Source organism: Dendrobates tinctorius, unplaced genomic scaffold (assembly GCF_039654945.1).
Source record: "Dendrobates tinctorius isolate UK_male_01 unplaced genomic scaffold, ASM3965494v1 ptg000032l, whole genome shotgun sequence".
NCBI classification, from domain to species: domain Eukaryota; kingdom Metazoa; phylum Chordata; class Amphibia; order Anura; family Dendrobatidae; genus Dendrobates; species Dendrobates tinctorius.
Genome location: NW_027361700.1, coordinates 18,192,598 through 18,211,353, shown reverse-complemented (window position 1 = coordinate 18,211,353; position 18,756 = coordinate 18,192,598). Strand labels below are relative to the sequence as shown.

Sequence of the window (18,756 nt, the reverse complement as noted above, 5' to 3'; positions counted from 1 at the left end):
TTATTCCACATTACATAGCTGTGATACATGTGTATATGTATTGTTCGCCTAGCTTCTTACTTACACACTGTTCTGGTGATCTATATGTAATGTGTGCATCCTTTAGCATGTATTAATGTATATATTTTCTACATTTGTTTAATTGTAGGTTCCTCACAACTGGCCTTTCCTATGCCGCACTCCATCTGGAGTTTTTGATTGGGCGATCAACAATATCTGGCATCGTTCGTGCTACATGTTCTGAAATCTGGTCCAGACTTCATCATCTGGTCATGCCAGAGCCCAAGATGGGAGACATAGTTGAGGATTGCCAGGGGATTTGAGTTGCACTGCCAATTCCCCAATTGTATTGGAGCCCTGGATGGGAAGCACATCCGTGTGCGTAAGCCGCTGAACTCAGGGTCCCAATTCTATAATTATAAACAATATTTTTCTGTAGTTTTGTTGGCTCTGGTTGACAGTAACTACAGGTTTATAATTGTAGACATTGGGGCTTATGGAAGAACTGGAGACTCTCGAGTCTTCAATTCTTCCATTATGGGTCGGCGACTGCGCAATAACCAGTTGCACCTACCACCACCACGTCAGCTGCCAGGCTCAAATCAAGAAGCGGTGCCTTATGTCCTAGTGGGGGATGAAGCCTTCCAATTGACCAGGCATGTCATGAGGCCATACCCACGCAGAAACCTTTACCACCGGCACAGGATTTTTAATTTGCGCCTTTCATGTGCCCGAAGACTGGTGGAGTGCGCCTTCATCATTCTTTGTGCCAAATGGTGTGTCCTCCAGTCTGCCATTCAGCTGAGTGAAGCCAACGTCAATGAAGTCATCAAAGCTTGTGTGATCCTCCATAACTTCACTAGACTGCATGATTGCTCCTCATCTGATGTGACTGAAGGTGTGGTGGACAATGGGGATAGGCCTAGGCCACATGTGCCCCCTTTACGGCGTCCTCTCTCAGTACTCAAAGTACGGGATGTGTTCACCCAGTATTTTGTTTCACCTCATGGTGCTACTACCTGGCAAGATCAGGCTGTATCTATGTTGTGATGTTCTTATGTGTGTGTTTGTATATAAATCTATTTTTTTTCTGTTCTATGATTTGTGTGTTCGGTTTATATGGGCTAAAGTTGACTTACTTATTCGAATGCCTAAAATAATTCAAGAAGAGGGCCAAAGTTGCATTTTCAAATTTTTTATAAATGCAAAAAATAACTTAGAATACTGTTGACCATATTTTGGTCATATGGCAGATATTGCCTTGGCCATTTAGCCTTTTCTGTATAGAACATTATATTATTTGGACACCCAAATAGGTAACAAGAAAAAATAATTTTCTAACACAAAAACATACACAACTTTTTGTTTTTATAACTGCTGGTAGCTTGGCGGAGGTGATGGCGGGAGGCCTTCATCTCTTTGTTGGAGGTTGGGGTGCCCAGCTTGACCATCACCCTGTTGGGGTGGTTGTTCTTGGCCCTGTGGGAATATGTGGCCATGGTCATGTAGCTGCATACCAAAGAGACCATAAGGATAATGGCGATTAAAATCCTGTTGCTGATTGTAGCCACGTCCATCATACCCCCCAATATGACCATGTCGTCCAAACCCAGGTTGGGGCCAGCCTCCAACACCGGGTCTGTACAAGTGGCCATATTGGGCAGGTTGGTTATAGGCTGCCATTTGTCCCTGTTGTTGCCAAGGTTGGTTTTGGGGGGGAATGCGTGTAGGTGTAGGCACACGTGCAGGCGGAACTTCAGATCCTAATTGAGCATGCACATCTGGTTGTCGGGCAAGGCGGAGACGGTTACGGGTTGAGAGCTGCCACCTCTCAAGATACTCAAACAACTCATATGGGTCATTGGGGTGGGTGCATGCTTCAATTAGGATCTGAATGGATCCTCGCACACGTAGCCTCACATCACAGGGTAGGGGACGGAGCTACAGGACCAGGCTTCGGGAATATGCCTCTTCACCCTCATCCTGGGCAGCCCTGGACAGTTAATTTAGGACACCTGTGTCTACATGCCTCCAGGTGTCAGAGGCAGTGTTGTCTCTTCTCCGTCTCCCACGGTGGCCTACGGCTGCAGGCTGGGGGGACCCCTCAAGACGGCCAGTAGGGCTGCTGCTGTTGCCGGGGTCTTCCATGTTGCTGGCTGCTGGTGGCTCTGCTGGTTCTGGACCAGGTCCAGAACCTGATGCTGGTCCTGGTGCTGGTGGAGCTTGGGGGTTGCAAAAGCTCGGGTCAGAACATGGGCCAGCCACCTCTTCACATCCCCCGTCCGGGTCCATAATGGGCTCAGTATCCGACCCTGTCTCCCTCTCTGTGAGGATGGACTGAGTTCTGTTAGGAAATGTACAAAAAAAAATGTAGCTCTCACCCTAAAAAGCATATGTGTCATGTGGTGTGATGTCTGTACTTACGGTCTGAGATCCATACTGGGTGCCAAAAATCACAAGCGGTCAAAATATATGTATTTCCGCTTGGTCGGTGCTGCTGCCCCACTCCTGGCCCTCTGCTGTCTTTCCCGCCGGTACTGGTCGCGGATGCTGCGCCAGCATCTCATCACATCCTCAACTGCAATGTGAAGTGAAAATGGACTTTAACTTTGTGAAATGTGCCAAGCAATATTCCTAATATTTCGCATAGTCATGTGGCCTAGTAGGGGGTGCTTTTTAGCTAAATTTTTCGTTAGCAAACAGGGATACCTACATACACAGTATAGGATTGTAGGGGCTACTTTTCAAAAAGCTCACTTCTGGCCTTTAAGCTGATTGGTAAAACGGCAATTACTTACGAATTTGTTGTTGCTCCTCACGTGGCCGTTGGGCAAAGTCTGGAAACGTGCACACAGATGCGCCTCCATGCCGCCTCTTTTCGGACCCGGTCAGAATAATGGGCATCCCGTTGGTCCCAAAGTTTGGGCCTTTCCTGGACCAAAACAATTAAGAGCTCCACATTAATGTGGCTAGACATGATGCTGTACTCCATGGAGGCATACTTCCTGGATGTCTGGAGCGCTTTTTGAGCTAATTTGCATGTCTAAGCTTCCTGATGATGGATTGGCCCATTTCCTGTCACCAGGAGAAGTCTCGCGTATTTCTCGCAAGTCACATGTGTGGTCCGTGTGTAATGCGTTGTTTTTGCGCACCCATAGACTTGCATTGGCGTACTACAGTCGTAGTACGCTGACAATCGCAGCATGCTGCGATTGGCTCGGCCCGTAAAAAATATGCAACAAAAATACGGCTGATGGGAGCTAACTCATAGAGAATCATTGGTCCGTGTGCAATGCGTGTTTTTAATGCCTCTCACTCATCCGTATTCCTCTCTAGTGTGACGCCGGCTTAACCCTGATTTACTGAGACTTAGTCAGTGTATTCTTCTATTTTGCAGGTTTGTTGTTTAAGAGGTGTACACTACTACTACCCACCAGAGAGAGGCTCAAGTTTATTCATAAGACTGTTTCTGAAGTAAGATTCTTGTAACATTTTTGAAAATATTTTTCAGAATTACTGTTAGAAAACAGACTGTATACATTATTAAATAGAGCACATAGACCTGACGAGGCTGATGTACTTTCTTAGAAAATCAATGTTAGAATGATTATATAATCCTGATATTAAGATGAACATTTTAAAGTTCAGCAAAAAAGATAAAAGCTCATGGGTCTCAATATATTCTGTCTCTGGTCACCCAACGTGACTGATAGCGGTAGCATGTAAATAAAATGTGTGAAAGCTCAGCAGCAGAAGGGACACTGATGAGCTGTGCTTCAAGCTAGGTGGGTTAAGATTAAGTATAAACTTTCATGCAACCATTCTGACACAGATTTTCAAAGTAAGTATACCAGCCTTATAAGGTCTAAGAACTTAATTTAATAATGTATGCACTTTTTAATGTAAAAAATAACATTGATGGCCCCAAATTATCCATCAATGTTTGATTCATGGGGGTTTGACTCCCAACAACACCATTGATCAGCATTAAAGTACACTGCTCAAAAAAATAAAGGGATCACTTAACAACAGAATATAACTCCAAGTAAATCAAACTTCTGGGAAACTTAGGAAGCAACACTGTTTGACAATCAATTTCACATGCTGTTGCGCAAATGGAATAGACAACAGATGGAAATTATTGGCAATTATCAAGACACACTCAATAAAGGAGTGGTTCTGCAGGTGGGGACCACAGACCACATCTCAGTACCAATGCTTTCTGGTTGATGTTTTGGTCACATTTGAATGTTGGTTGTGCTTTCACACTCGTGGTAGCATGAGACGGACTCTACAACCCACACAAGTGGCTCAGGTAGATCAGCTGACATGTGCTCGGAACAGCTGTGGGTGAAATCATGATTCACTCCGGCTGTTAACATGTTAAATGCCGCTGTCAAACTCTGACAGCGGCATTTAACATGCACGCACAGGAAGCGCGTCCTTTCTTCCTCCCATCGGCGCCCGTGTCACATGACTGCGGGTCGCCGATGGGTTGCCATGACAACCCAGGGTCAGGAGAAGACCCCTGTGGTTGTCATTGCTGGATCGCAATGAGCGCCGCCTGGTGGTTGGCGCTCATAGCAAGTGAGCATTTCTGATACATAGAGCAGGGCTGCAACCCAGCTGTATGTATCAGAGGTGATCGGACAAGTGCAGCTTCTAGTCTCCCATGGAGACTACTGAAGCTTGCAAAAAGTAAAAAAAAAATGTTTTTAAAAATATTAAAAAAATAAAAAAAAGTTCAAACCACTCCCCTTTCACCCCATTCAAAATTAAACAATTAAAAAAAAAATCAAATATACACATATTTGGTATTGCCGCGTTCAAAATCGCCTGACCTATCAATATAAAAAAAGAATTAATCAAATCGGTAAACGGCGTAGCGATAAAAAAATTGAACCGCCAGAATTATATTTTTTTGGTCGCTGAAACATTGCAATAAAATGCAATAACGGGTGATCAAAAGAACGTATCTGCATCAAAATGGTATCACAATAAAAACATCAGCTCGGCTCGCAAAAAATAAGTCCTCACCCGTCCACAGATCCCGAAAAATGGAGACGTTACGGGTCTCGGAAAATGGCAACTTTTTTTTTCTTTTTTTTTTTACAAACTTTGGAATTTTATTTCACCACTTACATAAAAAAGAACCTAGACATGTTTGGTGTTTATGAACTTGTAATGACCTGGAGAATCATAATGGCAGGTCTGTTTTACCATGTAGTGAACTTAGTAAAAAAGCCAAACAAAAAACAAGTGTGGGATTGCACTATTTTTTTGCAATTTCACTGCACCTGTAAATTTTATTCCCGTTTTCTGTTACACAACATGGTAAAACGAATAGTGTAGTTCAAAAGTACAACTCATCTCGCAAAAATAAGCTCTCACATGGCCATTTTGAGCAAAAAATAAAAATGTTATGGCTCTAGGAAGAAGGGGAGCAAAAAATGAAAATGCAAAACCAAAAATACCCCTGGTTGTTAAGGGGTTAAACTGAATTTTATTTTCAGAATACCACTATATCTGCAATTAAATATAATTTTTGGATGGCAAGGTCCCTTTAATTTAATTCCTTCAATGTATTTTCATTGACAAAGTAAAATGTGAAATTCTTATGTTTTTCTTTTTTTTTTTTTTATCTTTTGCACTTTACTTTTATCTGGATATTTTATGTTGGAAAATAATATTTTAATATAATGTTGGAAATGTTCTTGTCATTTTGCATCTGGATAATTGCTATTACTTTGAAGCCAGTTATCTATCTCTGGCAATCAACCGTGATAAAAATGAGTTGTGGCCTTTTAAGACTTTTGCTAGATTGGAATTCCTTTATGGAAGTATCACTGCCTGGAAGTCATTTATGGAATTTTAAGCTCAGTTCACAATGGAAGCAAGTGCACAATATTTATAGCAATAATGACAACCAGGGGGAGGAACAATGTGGGGGCAAATGCAGAACAAATATAGGCTAAACAGCCATTTGGCAGCTTCTTGTGATATATGAATGATACCTCAATATTGTGAGTGCCTAAATATTATAGCATCCAGACGTTAATGACAAGATTGCATTCCACGTAAAATCAGAAGCTTACTGAGTTTGGGCCCTTTAGTATGTTTAAGAAATTTACCTTTGTTTTCTTCTGCAGATTTCATGTTTTAAATTATGTGGCTGTACATCTCCAATACAGTGTCTGGGTCTCCTGTGCTATGGTGCATTTTTAAAGGTGTGTTTCTGCTAGATAATATGAAAGGATTTAACCGATTGTTATCTTCCTTATGGACAGCACTTCTACAGATAGTGTTGATGAGACGTGCTTATAAAGAAACACACATGCATGTACACAGTATAGAAACAAAATCACAAGCAAACAGATGCTGTATGAGAGTGTTTCAATTTTATTAATTCATTATGTGTAATGACTTAATGGAAAGGAAATCATTACATTACCTAAAAACTGGATTCCAGTAAAGAACAACTATGGTATATGTGCCCAATAAGATTTTTATTTTAAGAACAATATCCAAAAAGTATAATTTCTCCTTGCGAAGAGTGACATGCTAAGCATGTCGAGATGAGGAGACTTAAAAGCCGCAATGGTCCTCTGGGAAATATGCTAATTATGCAAATTGTCTCTTCAGAGAGGAAGAGGACTAGAACTCCTCATCTCGACATGCTTAGCATGTCACTCTCCGCAAGGAGAAATGATACAGAAGTTTTTCTGTGGTGCATCTGGCTTTAGAGTGAATTGGAATAAATGTAGTTTTAAATGTTTTGGGGATGACAGGGTTAAAATGGAGGGGTAAATTGTCAGGAGGGTGCTATCAAAGTGCTGGGAGTATTATTTAATAAGGACTTGGAATGTAAGGAGAGCTGGGAGGAGTGTGGATTGCGCATAGAACGTAAGTTAAATTTTTGGCGACTGAGAGACTTGACCTTGAGTGGTAAGATTTTGGTCATAAAAGCGGTGATTCTTCTGATTTTGCTTTTTATTGCAACAGTTTTTCCACCATCGTGTAGGAAAATAAAAAGAGTGGAAAAGTTTTTACTTTTGTCTGGAGCAGTAAAATAGATAAACTTAAGAGAGAAAGTCTTTTTAAGGCGTGTCACCATGGTGGCATGGCCTTTCCAAACATTGAGATTTTTCTGGGGCTTCAGTATATCAAAACTGTTGTTATTTTGCTGAATAAAGGAAATAAGGGAGCGTATATGGCAAGCTATTCTGCTGGTTGGATGTTATATGGCTTATGTTGGAGAAAGAGGGATGCTAGAGTGCCTGTTGCTTTCCAGTGTCCGGTCTGGTATGAGGTGATTGAGAAGTTTGTGAGGAAGCATGATTTACTGAGTGTGCCGATGAATGATTTTAGAATGGCTAAGAATGTGATGAAAATAATACGTAAGAATGATGTGGAATGCAATATTGTGGGGTTGAGAGGGAATTAAGTTTCGGTTGCATGGAAGAGTTTGGGAACGCACGGGATGTCTAATAGACAAAGGGATATTGTATGGATGTCCTTGCACAATATTTTGCCTGTGCGACAGGTTCAGAAGAGACGAGGTCGGACCAGAACTGATGTGTGCCCGAGGGAAGGATGTGGTGGATATGAGACTGTGTAGCATATTATGTCAGACTTTGATTACGAGAGCAGTGTGTGGAAGTGTGTAGGTGGGTTGTGTAAGGACTTAGCAGGTGTGAGTTTTATTGACTGGCGTGTTGCGATGTTTGGAATTGGTGCATGTCGTCGTGTGAAAAATAGAATCCTATGGTTAATTATGACTTGTGTGATGCAGAGTTTGTGGGATGTGAGGAATTTAGGAATTTTCAAAGAGAAGGATGTATCTGTGAATAAGTGTGTCGGGCTGGTCCTTTCTAGATTATACTTGATTTATAAATTAGACAGCAAAGGCGGTGGTGGTTCTGATGCAGAGGGTGTCTGGAAATTTAAAAAATGGCAGCACCTGATAAAATATCAATGAATTCTAATGATGTTTATTGATGTTTAGGATGTTTTTTGTGTACACCCTTGGTTTGCTATACTAAAATAAATATGAACCATGATGATGAGAGTTGAAACAACGACGTTGAAGTTGATGAGCTTATATTGAGTTGTTTATAACTAACCTGAATGGTTTTAACAAAAAAAAACAAAAAAAGAAACACAGTGTCTGCAAATTGAGATTCTGGCTTGGCTTTTATCCTTAGTCATGTAACAAGGCTCGTCAAAGGGTCGACATTGACTTTTAGGATTGCTACTTCCAATAGGTGGCACTAGAGTTCTAGTCCTCTTCCTCTCTGAAGAGACAATTTGCATAACTAGCATATTTTATGAACAGAAATATTTCACACTTGATGTCTGGCCTTGATTTTGACATTGCTCAGTTTGTAAATATATGAACAATCTTCCACATCCAGAGAATGATGTGTCTTTTTCCATTGAACTAAGAAACAAATTTCAATGCTATTCTGTTTGGCAAGCCAGTTGAAAGTGTCAAAACTGCAAACACTATTGTGGATCGCCCCACAGTGGAAATCTGTAATAGTTTACCCTGCCTAATGAGGGTAAAACAGTATATTGGTTTTGTTTTCACTTTCAACTGCGTTATAGCACTGTCCCAAGAATGAGCAGGAAAATATTGAATCCAACAAAGTACTTATATTAATCCAGACATTGAACCATAAGGACATGTTCACATATTTAGTATTTGATGAGTTTTTTTTACCCCAGTATTTGTAAGCCAAAAACAGGAGTGTAACAGTCAGAGGAAAAGTATAATAGTAACACGTCACCACTTCTGTATTTATCACCCACTCCTGGTTTTGGCTTACAAATACTGAGGTAAAATTACTGACCGTGTGAATGTGGCCTTAAGGCTATGTGCCCACATTAGCGTTTTTAAATGCTCAGGAAACGGGTCACCTTCCCAGAAAACGCGCAGAAAAAAAACGCGCGGTTTTTTTGCGGAAAAAACGCGCGTTTTTGATGCTTTTTTTCCGCGCGTCTTCTGGGCTATAGGAAATAGCCAAAAACGCGGACCTAAGCGGAAATTAATGAACATGCTGCGTTTTTTACCGCTAAGCGTTTCCTTAGCGGTAAAAAACCCATCCATTGGCACAAAAAGGCCAAAATGCATTAAAATGAATGGGATGCTTCTTTTAAGCGTTTTTGATGCGGTTTGACCCCGAAAAATGCTTAAAAAAATGCAACGTGGGCACAGCCTAAAGAAGAACTTCCAGACAAATTTTTATTCCTTAGCAATATGAAAGAGTGTATTGCACATGTGTTAAAATAATTATCAATCGCTGTTTTCTCCCATTTCCATTCCAATCCTCTTCTGAACCACGTGACGGTAATTCACACCAGCTGGCTCACACAACTTTTCCTGTGTGCAGGGGTACAGGTGTTTCTCACAAAATTAGAATATCATCAAAAAGTTAATTTATTTCTGTTCTTCAATACAGAAAGTGAAACTCATGTATTATATAGAGTCATTACAGAGTAACATAGTAACATAATAATAATAATAAATTTTATTTCTATAGCGCCGACATATTCCGCAGCACTTTACATTTTAGAGGGGATTTGTACAGACAATAGACATTACAGCATAACAATAATCACATAGATTATAACAAATACCAAGAGGAGTGAGGGCCCTGCTCGTAAGCTTACAGTCTATGAGGAAAGAGGTAGACACGAAAGGTGGGTGGTAACAGTTGCCCTGATTGTATGGACCAGCCATAATGTTAAGTGTGTAACAGTACAGACACAGAGGGTTAATGTGTTGAGGCGATAGGCCAGTCTGAATAAATGCGTTTTCAGGGCACGCTTAAAATTGTGGGGATTGGGGACTAATCGTATTGACCTGGGAAGTGCATTCCAAAGAATTGGCGCAGCACGTGTAAAGTCTTGGAGACGGGAGTGGGAGGTTCTGATTATTGAGGATGCTAACCTCAGGTCATCAGCAGGACGGAGGGCGCGGGTAGGGTGGTATAAACAAGGGAGATGTAGGGTGGTGCTGAGTCAGGGAGGGCTTTGTGGGTGAGGGTAATAAGTTTATACTGAATTCTGGAGTGGATGGGTAGCCAGTGTAATGACTGGCACAAGGTAGAGGCATCGGTGTAACGATTGGTGAGGAATATGATGCTGGCTGCAGCATTCAAGACGGATTGGAGAGGGGAGAGTATGGTAAGAGGGAGACCGATTAGAAGAGAGTTACAATAGTCGAGACGAGAATGAATAAGAGAAACAGTAAGGCTGAGTTCACACGTGGCGTTTTTTTCGCGTTTCCGCGGCGGTTTTAACCGCGCGATTTTGCCGCAAAAACGCGAAAAATAAGCATCCCATGCATTCCTATGGGATTCCGCAATGCTGTGCTAATGCTGCGGTTTTTACCGTGGCGGAATCGCTTTGCGGTAAAAACCGCAGCATGCTCATTAATTTGCGGAATCGCGGCGATCCCGCACCCATAGGAATGCATTGTTCCGCTTATTTCCCGCATGTGGCTGTGCACACCATGCGGAAAGTAAGCAGAACAATTGCGGATGGTACCCATGGTCCGGAGGAGAGGAGACTGTCCTCCGGGCTTTGGGTACCATATCCCTGTAAAAAATAGAATTTAAAAATAAAAAATATTGTTATTCTCACCCTCCGGCGTCCCGCGCAGCCTTCCCGCTTCTCTTCACGCTCTCGTTCCCAGTAGTCGTTTGCGAAAATGCTCGCGATGACGTCCCTTCTCGCGGGATCGCGAAGTCTCGCGGTCATTCGCGCGACGTCATCGCGAATTACCGCGAGACATCGCGATCCCGCGAGAACTGACGTCATCGCGGGCATTTTCGCAAAGGATTACTGGGAACGGATGCGCGGGACGTCGGAGGGTGAGAATAACACTATTTTTTTTTTTTTTTTTACATTCTATCTTTTATTACTGATGCTGCATAGGCGGCCTCAATAGTAAAAAGTTGGTCACACTCGTCAAACACAATGTTTGACGAGTGTGACCAACCTGTCAATCAGTTCTCCAAGCGATGCTCCAGATCGCTTGGAAAACGCTAGCATTTTGCAAGCTAAATACGCTTGCAAAATGCTAGTTTTTCCGCGGGAAAATCGCGGGAATTTAAAATGCGATTTTCCCGCGGACTGGAATTCCAGAATTCTCGCGGTAATTTCCGCGAGAGTTCCGGTACGTGTGCACTTAGCCTAAGAGTTTTTGCATAGTCAAAAGTAAGAAAAGGTCGAATTCTAGAAATGTTTTTGAGGGGAGAGTATGGTAAGAGGGAGACCGATTAGAAGAGAGTTACAATAGTCGAGACGAGAATGAATAAGAGAAACAGTAAGAGTTTTTGCAGAGTCAAAAGTAAGAAAAGGTCGAATTCTAGAAATGTTTTTGAGGTGCAGATGACATGAGCGAGCCAGTGATCGAATGTGGGGGGCAAAGGAAAGCTCGGAATCAAGTATGACCCCAAGACAGCGGGCATGTTGCTGGGGAGTAATAGTGGAACCACACACAGAAATGGCAATGTCGGGTATAGGTACATTAGTAGAGGTAGGAAACACAAGGAGTTCAGTCTTTCACAGGTTCAGTTTCAGATATAGTGAGGACATGATGTTAGACACAGCGTTTAGACAATCGCTGGTGTTTTCTAGAAAGGCTGGCGTGATGTCAGGAGAAGAAGTGTATAATTGGGTGTCATCAGCATAGAGAGTTAGTAAGGCCGAAAAAAAGACATTAGTCCATCCAGTTCAGCCTATAAAATTCTGTCAGAATAAATCCCCAGATCTACGTCCTTCTAAAGAACCTAACAATAACTGTAAGATACAATATTGTTACGCTCCAGGAAGACATCCAGGCCTCTCTTGAACCCTTCGACTGAGTTCGCCATCACCACCTTCTCAGGCAGGGAATTCCAGATTCTCACTGCCCTAAGAGTAAAAAATCCTTTTCTATGTTGGTGGAAAAACCTTTTCTCCTCCAGACGCAGAGAATGTCCCCTTGTGACCGTCACATTCCTTGGTATAAACAGATCCTCGGAGAGATATTTGTATTGTCCCCTTACACTCACTGGCCACTTTATTAGGTACACCATGCTAGTAACGGGTTGGACCCCCTTTTGCCTTCAGAACTGCCTCAATTCTTCGTGGCAGAGATTCAACAAGGTGCTGGAAGCATTCCTCAGAGATTTTGGACCATATTGACATGATGGCATCACACAGTTGGCGCAGATTTGTCGGCTGCACATCCCTGATGCGAATCTCCCGTTCCACCACATCCCAAAGATGCTCTATTGGATTGAGATCTGGTGACTGAGGAGGCCATTTGAGTACAGTGAACTCATTGTCATGGTCAAGAAACCAATCTGAGATGATTCGAGCTTTATGACATGGCGCATTATCCTGCTGAAAGTAGCCATCAGATGTTGGGTACATTGTGGTCATAAAGGGATGGACATGGTCAGCAACAATACTCAGGTAGGCTGTGGCGTTGCAACGATGCTCAATTGGTACCAAGGGGCCCAAAGAGTGCCAAGAAAAAATTCCCCACACCATGACACCACCACCACCAGCCTGAACCGTTGATACAAGGCTGGATGGATCCATGCTTTCATGTTGTTTACGCCAAATTCTGACCCTACCATCCGAATGTCGCAGCAGAAATCGAGACTCATCAGACCAGGCAACGTTTTTCCAATCTTCTACTGTCCAATTTCGATGAGCTTGTGCAAATTGTAGCCTCAGTTTCCTGTTCTTAGCTGAGAGGAGTGGTACCCAGTGTGGTCTTCTGCTGCTGTAGCCCATCTGCCTCAAAGTTCGACGCACTGTGCGTTCAGAGATGCTCTTCTGCCTACCTTGGTTGTAACGGGTGGCAATTTGAGTCACTGTTGCCTTTCTATCAGCTCGAACCAGTATGCCCATTCTTCTCTGACCTCTGGCATCAACAAGGCATTTCCGCCCACAGAACTGCCGCTCACTGGATTTTTTTTCTTTTTCGGACCATTCTCTGTAAACCCTAGAGATGGTTGTGCGTGAAAATCCCAGTAGATCAGCAGTTTCTGAAATACTCAGACCAGCCCTTCTGGCACCAACAATCATGCCACGTTCAAAGGCACTCAAATCACCTTTCTTCCCCATACTGATGCTCGGTTTGAACTGCAGGAGATTGTCTTGACCATGTCTACATGCCTAAATGCACTGAGTTGCCGCCATGTGATTGGCTGATTAGAAATTAAGTCTTAACACACAGTTGGACAGGTGTACCTAATAAAGTGGCCAGTGAGTGTATATACTTATACAAGGTTATTAGATCGCCCCTCAGTCTTCTTTTTTCTAGACTAAATAATCCTAATTTTGCTAATCTCTCTGGGTATTGTAGTTCCCCATCCCCTTTATTAATTTTGTTGCCCTCCTTTGTGCCCGCTCTAGTTCCATTATATCCTTCCTGAGCACCGGTGCCCAAAACTGTACACAGTACTCCATGTGTGGTCTATCCAGAGATTTGTACAGAGGCAGTATAATGCTCTCATCATGTGTATCCAGACCTCTTTTAATGCACCCCATGATGCTGTTTGCCTTGGCAGCTGCTGCCTGGCACTGGCTGCTCCAGGTAAGTTTATCATTAACTAGGATCCCCAAGTCCTTCTCCATGTCAGATTTACCCAGTGGTTTACTGTTCAGTGGTTAATGGTGATATTGATTCCTTCTTCCCATGTGTATAACCTTACATTTATCATTGTTAAACTGCATCTGCCTCCTTTCGGCCCAAGTTCCCAACTTATCCAGATCCATCTGTAGCAGAATACTATCTTCTCTTGTATTGACTGCTTTACATAGTTTTGTATCATCTGCAAATATCGATATTTTACTGTGCAAACCTTCTACCAGATCGTTAATAAATATGTTGAAGAGAATAGGTCCCAACACCGACCCCTGCGGTACACCACAGATCACAGTGACCCAGCTAGAGAATATACCATTTATAACCACCCTCTGCTTTCTATCACTAAGCCAGTTATTTACCCATTTACACACATTTTCCCCCAGATCCAGCATTCTCATTTTGTGTACCAACCTCTTGTGTGGCACGGTATCAAACGCTTTGGAAAAATCAAGATATGCCACATCTAATGACTCACCTTGGTCCAGTCTATAGCTTACCTCTTCATAAAAAACTGATTAGATTGGTTTGACAGGAGCGATTCCTCATAAACCCATGCTGATATGGCGTTAAACAGTTATTCTCATTGAGATAATCCAGAATAACATCCCTCAGAAACCCTTCAAATATTTTACCAACAATAGAGGTTAGACTTACTGGCGTATAATTTCCAGGTTCACTTTTAGAGCCCTTTTTGAATATTGGTACCACATTTGCTATGCGCCAGTCCTGTGGAACAGACCCCGTCGCTATAGAGTCTCTAAATATAAGAAATAATGGTTTGTCTATTACATTACTTAGTTCTCTTAGTACTCGTGTGTGTATGCCATCCGGACCCGGAGATTTATCTATTTTAATCTTATTTAGCCGGTTTTGCACCTCTTCTTGGGTTAGATTGGTGACCCTTAACCCCTTCCCGACCTGTGACACAGCGTATGCGTCATGAAAGTCGGTGCCAATCCGACCTATGACGCATACCCTGTGTCATGAATTCAAAGCCCCCCTGCGGGTCGGGTGACCGGGGTCAATGAAAGGTCACCTGACCCGCAGATACAGGGGGCTTTGTAATTCACAACAGGGGGCGTGGCTTCGCCCCCACGTGGCTACGATCGCTCTGATTGGCTGTTAAAAGTGAAACAGCCAATCAGAGCGATAGTAATATTTCATCAATGAAAATTGATGAAATATTACAATCCAGCCATGGCCGATGCTGCAGTAGCATCGGACATGGCTGGAGACACCGATTTGACCCCCCCCACCGGCGATCGCCCCCCCTGCCACTGAATGACAGCGGCGATCTGCCGCCGCTGTCATCATCTGCCCCCCCTCCCATTCCCTTCGCTCCCCGCCAGCTTCCGATCCCCCCCTCACCCACTCACCGCCCCTGGCACCTTCCAAGTCCCCCCATCGCTCCCGGTGTCCGGCGGGTCCGGTTCATGGGCGCCGCCATCTTGGAAAATGGCGGGCGCATGCGCAGTGCGCCCGCCCGAATCTGCCGGCTGCAGATTCCATTATTTCATTTTGATCACTCTCAGAGTGATCAAAATGAAATAAAAAGTAAATAAACCCCCCGATTATCACCCCCATAGGTAGGCAGAACTAATAAAATAAAGAAAATATTTTTATTTTTATTTTTCCATCAGGGTTAGGGTTAGGGTTGGAAAGAGGGTTAGGGTTAGGGTTGGAAAGAGGGTTAGGGTTGGAAAGAGGGTTAGGGTTGGAAAGAGGGTTAGGGTTAGGGTTGGAAAGAGGGTTAGGGTTGGAAAGAGGGTTAGGGTTGAAAAGAGGGTTAGGGTTGAAAAGAGGGTTAGGATTGAAAAGAGGGTTAGGGTTAGAATTAGGGTTAGGCTTGTGGTTAGTGTTATGGTTAGTGTTGGGGTTAGGGGTGTGTTAGGGTTAGGGTTGGGATTAGGGTTAGGGATGTGTAGGGGTTAGGGTTGTGGTTAGGGGTGTGTTGGGGTTAGGGTTGGAGTTAGAATTGAGGGGTTTCCACTGTTTAGCCACATCAGGGGGTCTCCAAACGCGACATTGTGCAACCTTTGATTCCAGCCAATTTTGCGTTCAAAAAGTCAAACGGTGCTCACTCCCTTCCAAGCCCCGACGTGTGCCCAAACAGTGGTTTACCCCCACATATGGGGTATCAGCGTACTCAGGAAAAATTGCACAACAACTTTTGGGGTCTAATTTCTCCTGTTACCCTTGGGAAAATAAAAAATTGGGGGCTAAAAAATTATTTTTGTGGAAAAAAATTGTTTTTTTCATTTTCATGTCTCTGCATTATAAACTTCTGTGAAGCACTTGGGGGTTGAAAGTGCTCACCATACATCTACATAAGTTCCTTGGAAGGTCTAGTTTCCAAAATGGGGTCACTTGTGGGGGGTTTCCACTGTTTAGGCACATCAGGGGCTCTGCAAACGTAATGACGACTGCAGACTATTCCATCAAAGTCTGCATTTCAAAACGTCACTACTTCCATTCCGAGCCCTGACGTGTGCCCAAACAATGGTTCCCCCACACATATGGGGCATCAGCGTACTCAGGACAAACTGGACAACAACTTTTGGGGTCCAATTTATCCTGTTACCCTTGTGAAAAAAAAATTGCGGGCTAAAAATCATTTTTTTTGAGGGAAAAAATGATTTTTTATTTTCACGGCTCTGCGTTATAAACTTCTGTGAAGCACTTGGGGGTTCAAGGTGCTCACCATACATCTAGATAAGTTCCCTGGGGGGGTCTAGTTTCCAAAATGGGGTCACTTGTGGGAGGTTTCTACTGTTTAGGCACACAGGGCCTCAGCAAATGTAATATGACGCCCGCAGACCATTCCATCAAAGTCAGCATTTCAAAATGTCACTACTTCCCTGCTGAGACCCAACGTGTGCCCAAACAGTGGTTTCCCCCCACATATGGGGTACCAGCGTACTCAGGACAAACTGGACAACAACTTTTGGGGTCCAATTTCTCCTGTTACCCTTGTGAAAATAAAAAATTGCGAGCTAAAAATTCATTTTTTGAGGAAAAAAAAAGATTTTTTATTTTCATGGCTCTGCGTTACAATCTTCTGTGAAGCACTTCGGGGTTCAAGGTGCTCACCACACATCTAGGCAAGTTCCTTATGGGGTCTAGTTTCCAAAATGGGGTCACTTGTGGGGGGTTTCCACAGTTTAGGAACATCAAGGGCTCTGCAAATGTAACATGATGCCCGCAGACCATTCCATCAAAGTCAGCATTTCAAAATGTCACTACTTCCCTTCCGAGCCCCGACGTGTGCCCAAACAGTGGTCCCTCCCACATATGGGGTACCAGCGTACTCAGGACAAACTAGACAACAACTTTTGGGGTCCAATTTCTCCTGTTACCCTTGTGAAAAAAAAAATTGCGGGCTAAAAATCATTTTTTTTGAGGGAAAAAAATGATTTTTTTATTTTCACGGCTCTGCGTTACAATCTTCTGTGAAGCACTTGGGGGTTCAAGGTGCTCACCACACATCTAGATAAGTTCCTTGGGGGGTCTAGTTTCCAAAATGGGGTCCCTTGTGGGGGGTTTCTACTGTTTAGGCACACAGGGGCTCAGCAAATGTAACATGATGCCCGCAGACCATTCCATCAAAGTCAGCATTTCAAAATGTCACTACTTCCCTTCCGAGCCCCGACGTGTGCCCAAACAGTGGTCCCCCCCACATATGGGGTACCAGCGTACTCAGGACAAACTGGAAAACAACTTTTGGGGTCCAATTTATCCTGGTACCCTTGTGAAAATAAAAAATTGCGGACTAAAAAATTTTTTTTTAGGAAAAAAAAAAGATTTTTTATTTTCACTGCTCTGCATTATAAACTTCTGTGAATCACCTGGGGGTTCAAAGTGCTCACTATGCATCTAGATAAGTTCCTTAGGGGGTCTAGTTTCCAAAATGGGGTCATTTGTGGGGGAGCTCCAAAGTTTAGGCACACTGGGGATCTCCAAACACGACATGGTGTCCGCTAACGATTGGAGCTAATTTTCATTTCAAAAAGTCAAATGGCGCTCATTCCCTTCTGCGCCCTGCCGTGCACCCAAACAGTGCCCCCCCACATATGGGGTACCAGCATACTCAGGACAATCTGGACAACAACTTTTGTGGTCCAATTTCTCCTGTTACCCTTGTGAAAATAAAAAATAGCGTGCTAAAAAATCATTTTTGAGGAAAAAAAAATGATTTTTTATTTTCACTGCTCTATGTTATAAACTTTTGTGAGGCACTTGGGGGTTCAAAGTGCTCACTACACATCTAGATAAGTTCCTTAAGGGGTCTAGTTACCAAAATGGTGTCACTTGTGGGGGAGCTCCAATGTTTAGGCACACAGGGGCTCTCCAAACGCGACATGGTGTCCGATAACGATTGAAGCTAATTTTCCATTCAAAAAGTCAAATGGTGCTCCTTCCCTTCCGGGCCCTGCCCTGCACCCAAACAGTGGTTTATGACCACAAATGAGGTATTGGTGTGCTCAGGAGAAATTGCCCAACAAATTTTAGGATCTATTTTATCCTGTTGCCCATGTGAAAATTTAAAAAACTGAGGCTAAAAGATAATTTTTGTGAAAAAAAAGTACTTTTTTTTTTACAGATCAATTTGAGAAGCACCTGGGGGTTCAAAGTGATCACTATGCATCTAGATAAGTTCCTTGGGGGGTCTAGTTTCCAAAATGGGGTCAATTGTGGGGGAGCTCCAGTGTTTAGGCACACAGGGACTCTCCAAACGCGACATGGCAAGCGCTAAATATTCCAGCATATTTTCCATTCAAAAAGTCAAATGGTGCTCCTTCCCTTCTGAGCCCTGCTGTACGCCCAAACAGTGGTTTATGACCACATATGAGGTATCGGTGTACTCAGGGGAAATTGCCCAACAAATTTTAGGATCCATTTTATCCTGTTGCCCATGTGAAAATGAAAAAATTGATGCTGATAGGAAATTTGTGTTGGAAAAATTAAAATGTCCATTTTTTCCTTCCACATTGCCTTAGCTGTTGTGAAACACCTGAAGGGTTAATAATCTTCTTGAATGTGGTTTTGAGTAGCTTGAGGGGTGCAGTTTTTAGAATGGTGTCACTTTTGGGTATTTTCTGCCA

The 18,756-nt window shown here is 43.1% G+C and overlaps 1 protein-coding gene across 11 annotated transcripts in view; it reads left to right on the top strand.

Moving 5' to 3' along the window:
• Positions 1 to 18,756, top strand: part of FBXO47 (F-box protein 47) — a 293,552-nt gene that overhangs the window by 170,375 nt on the left and 104,421 nt on the right. For all 11 annotated transcript variants that reach the window (XM_073572527.1, XM_073572534.1, XM_073572538.1 and 8 more), the window contains 2 exons: positions 3,398 to 3,474; positions 6,150 to 6,227. In XM_073572527.1, the coding sequence (XP_073428628.1) occupies positions 3,398 to 3,474; positions 6,150 to 6,227 (155 nt within the window). The remainder of the gene's footprint in view (positions 1 to 3,397; positions 3,475 to 6,149; positions 6,228 to 18,756) is intronic.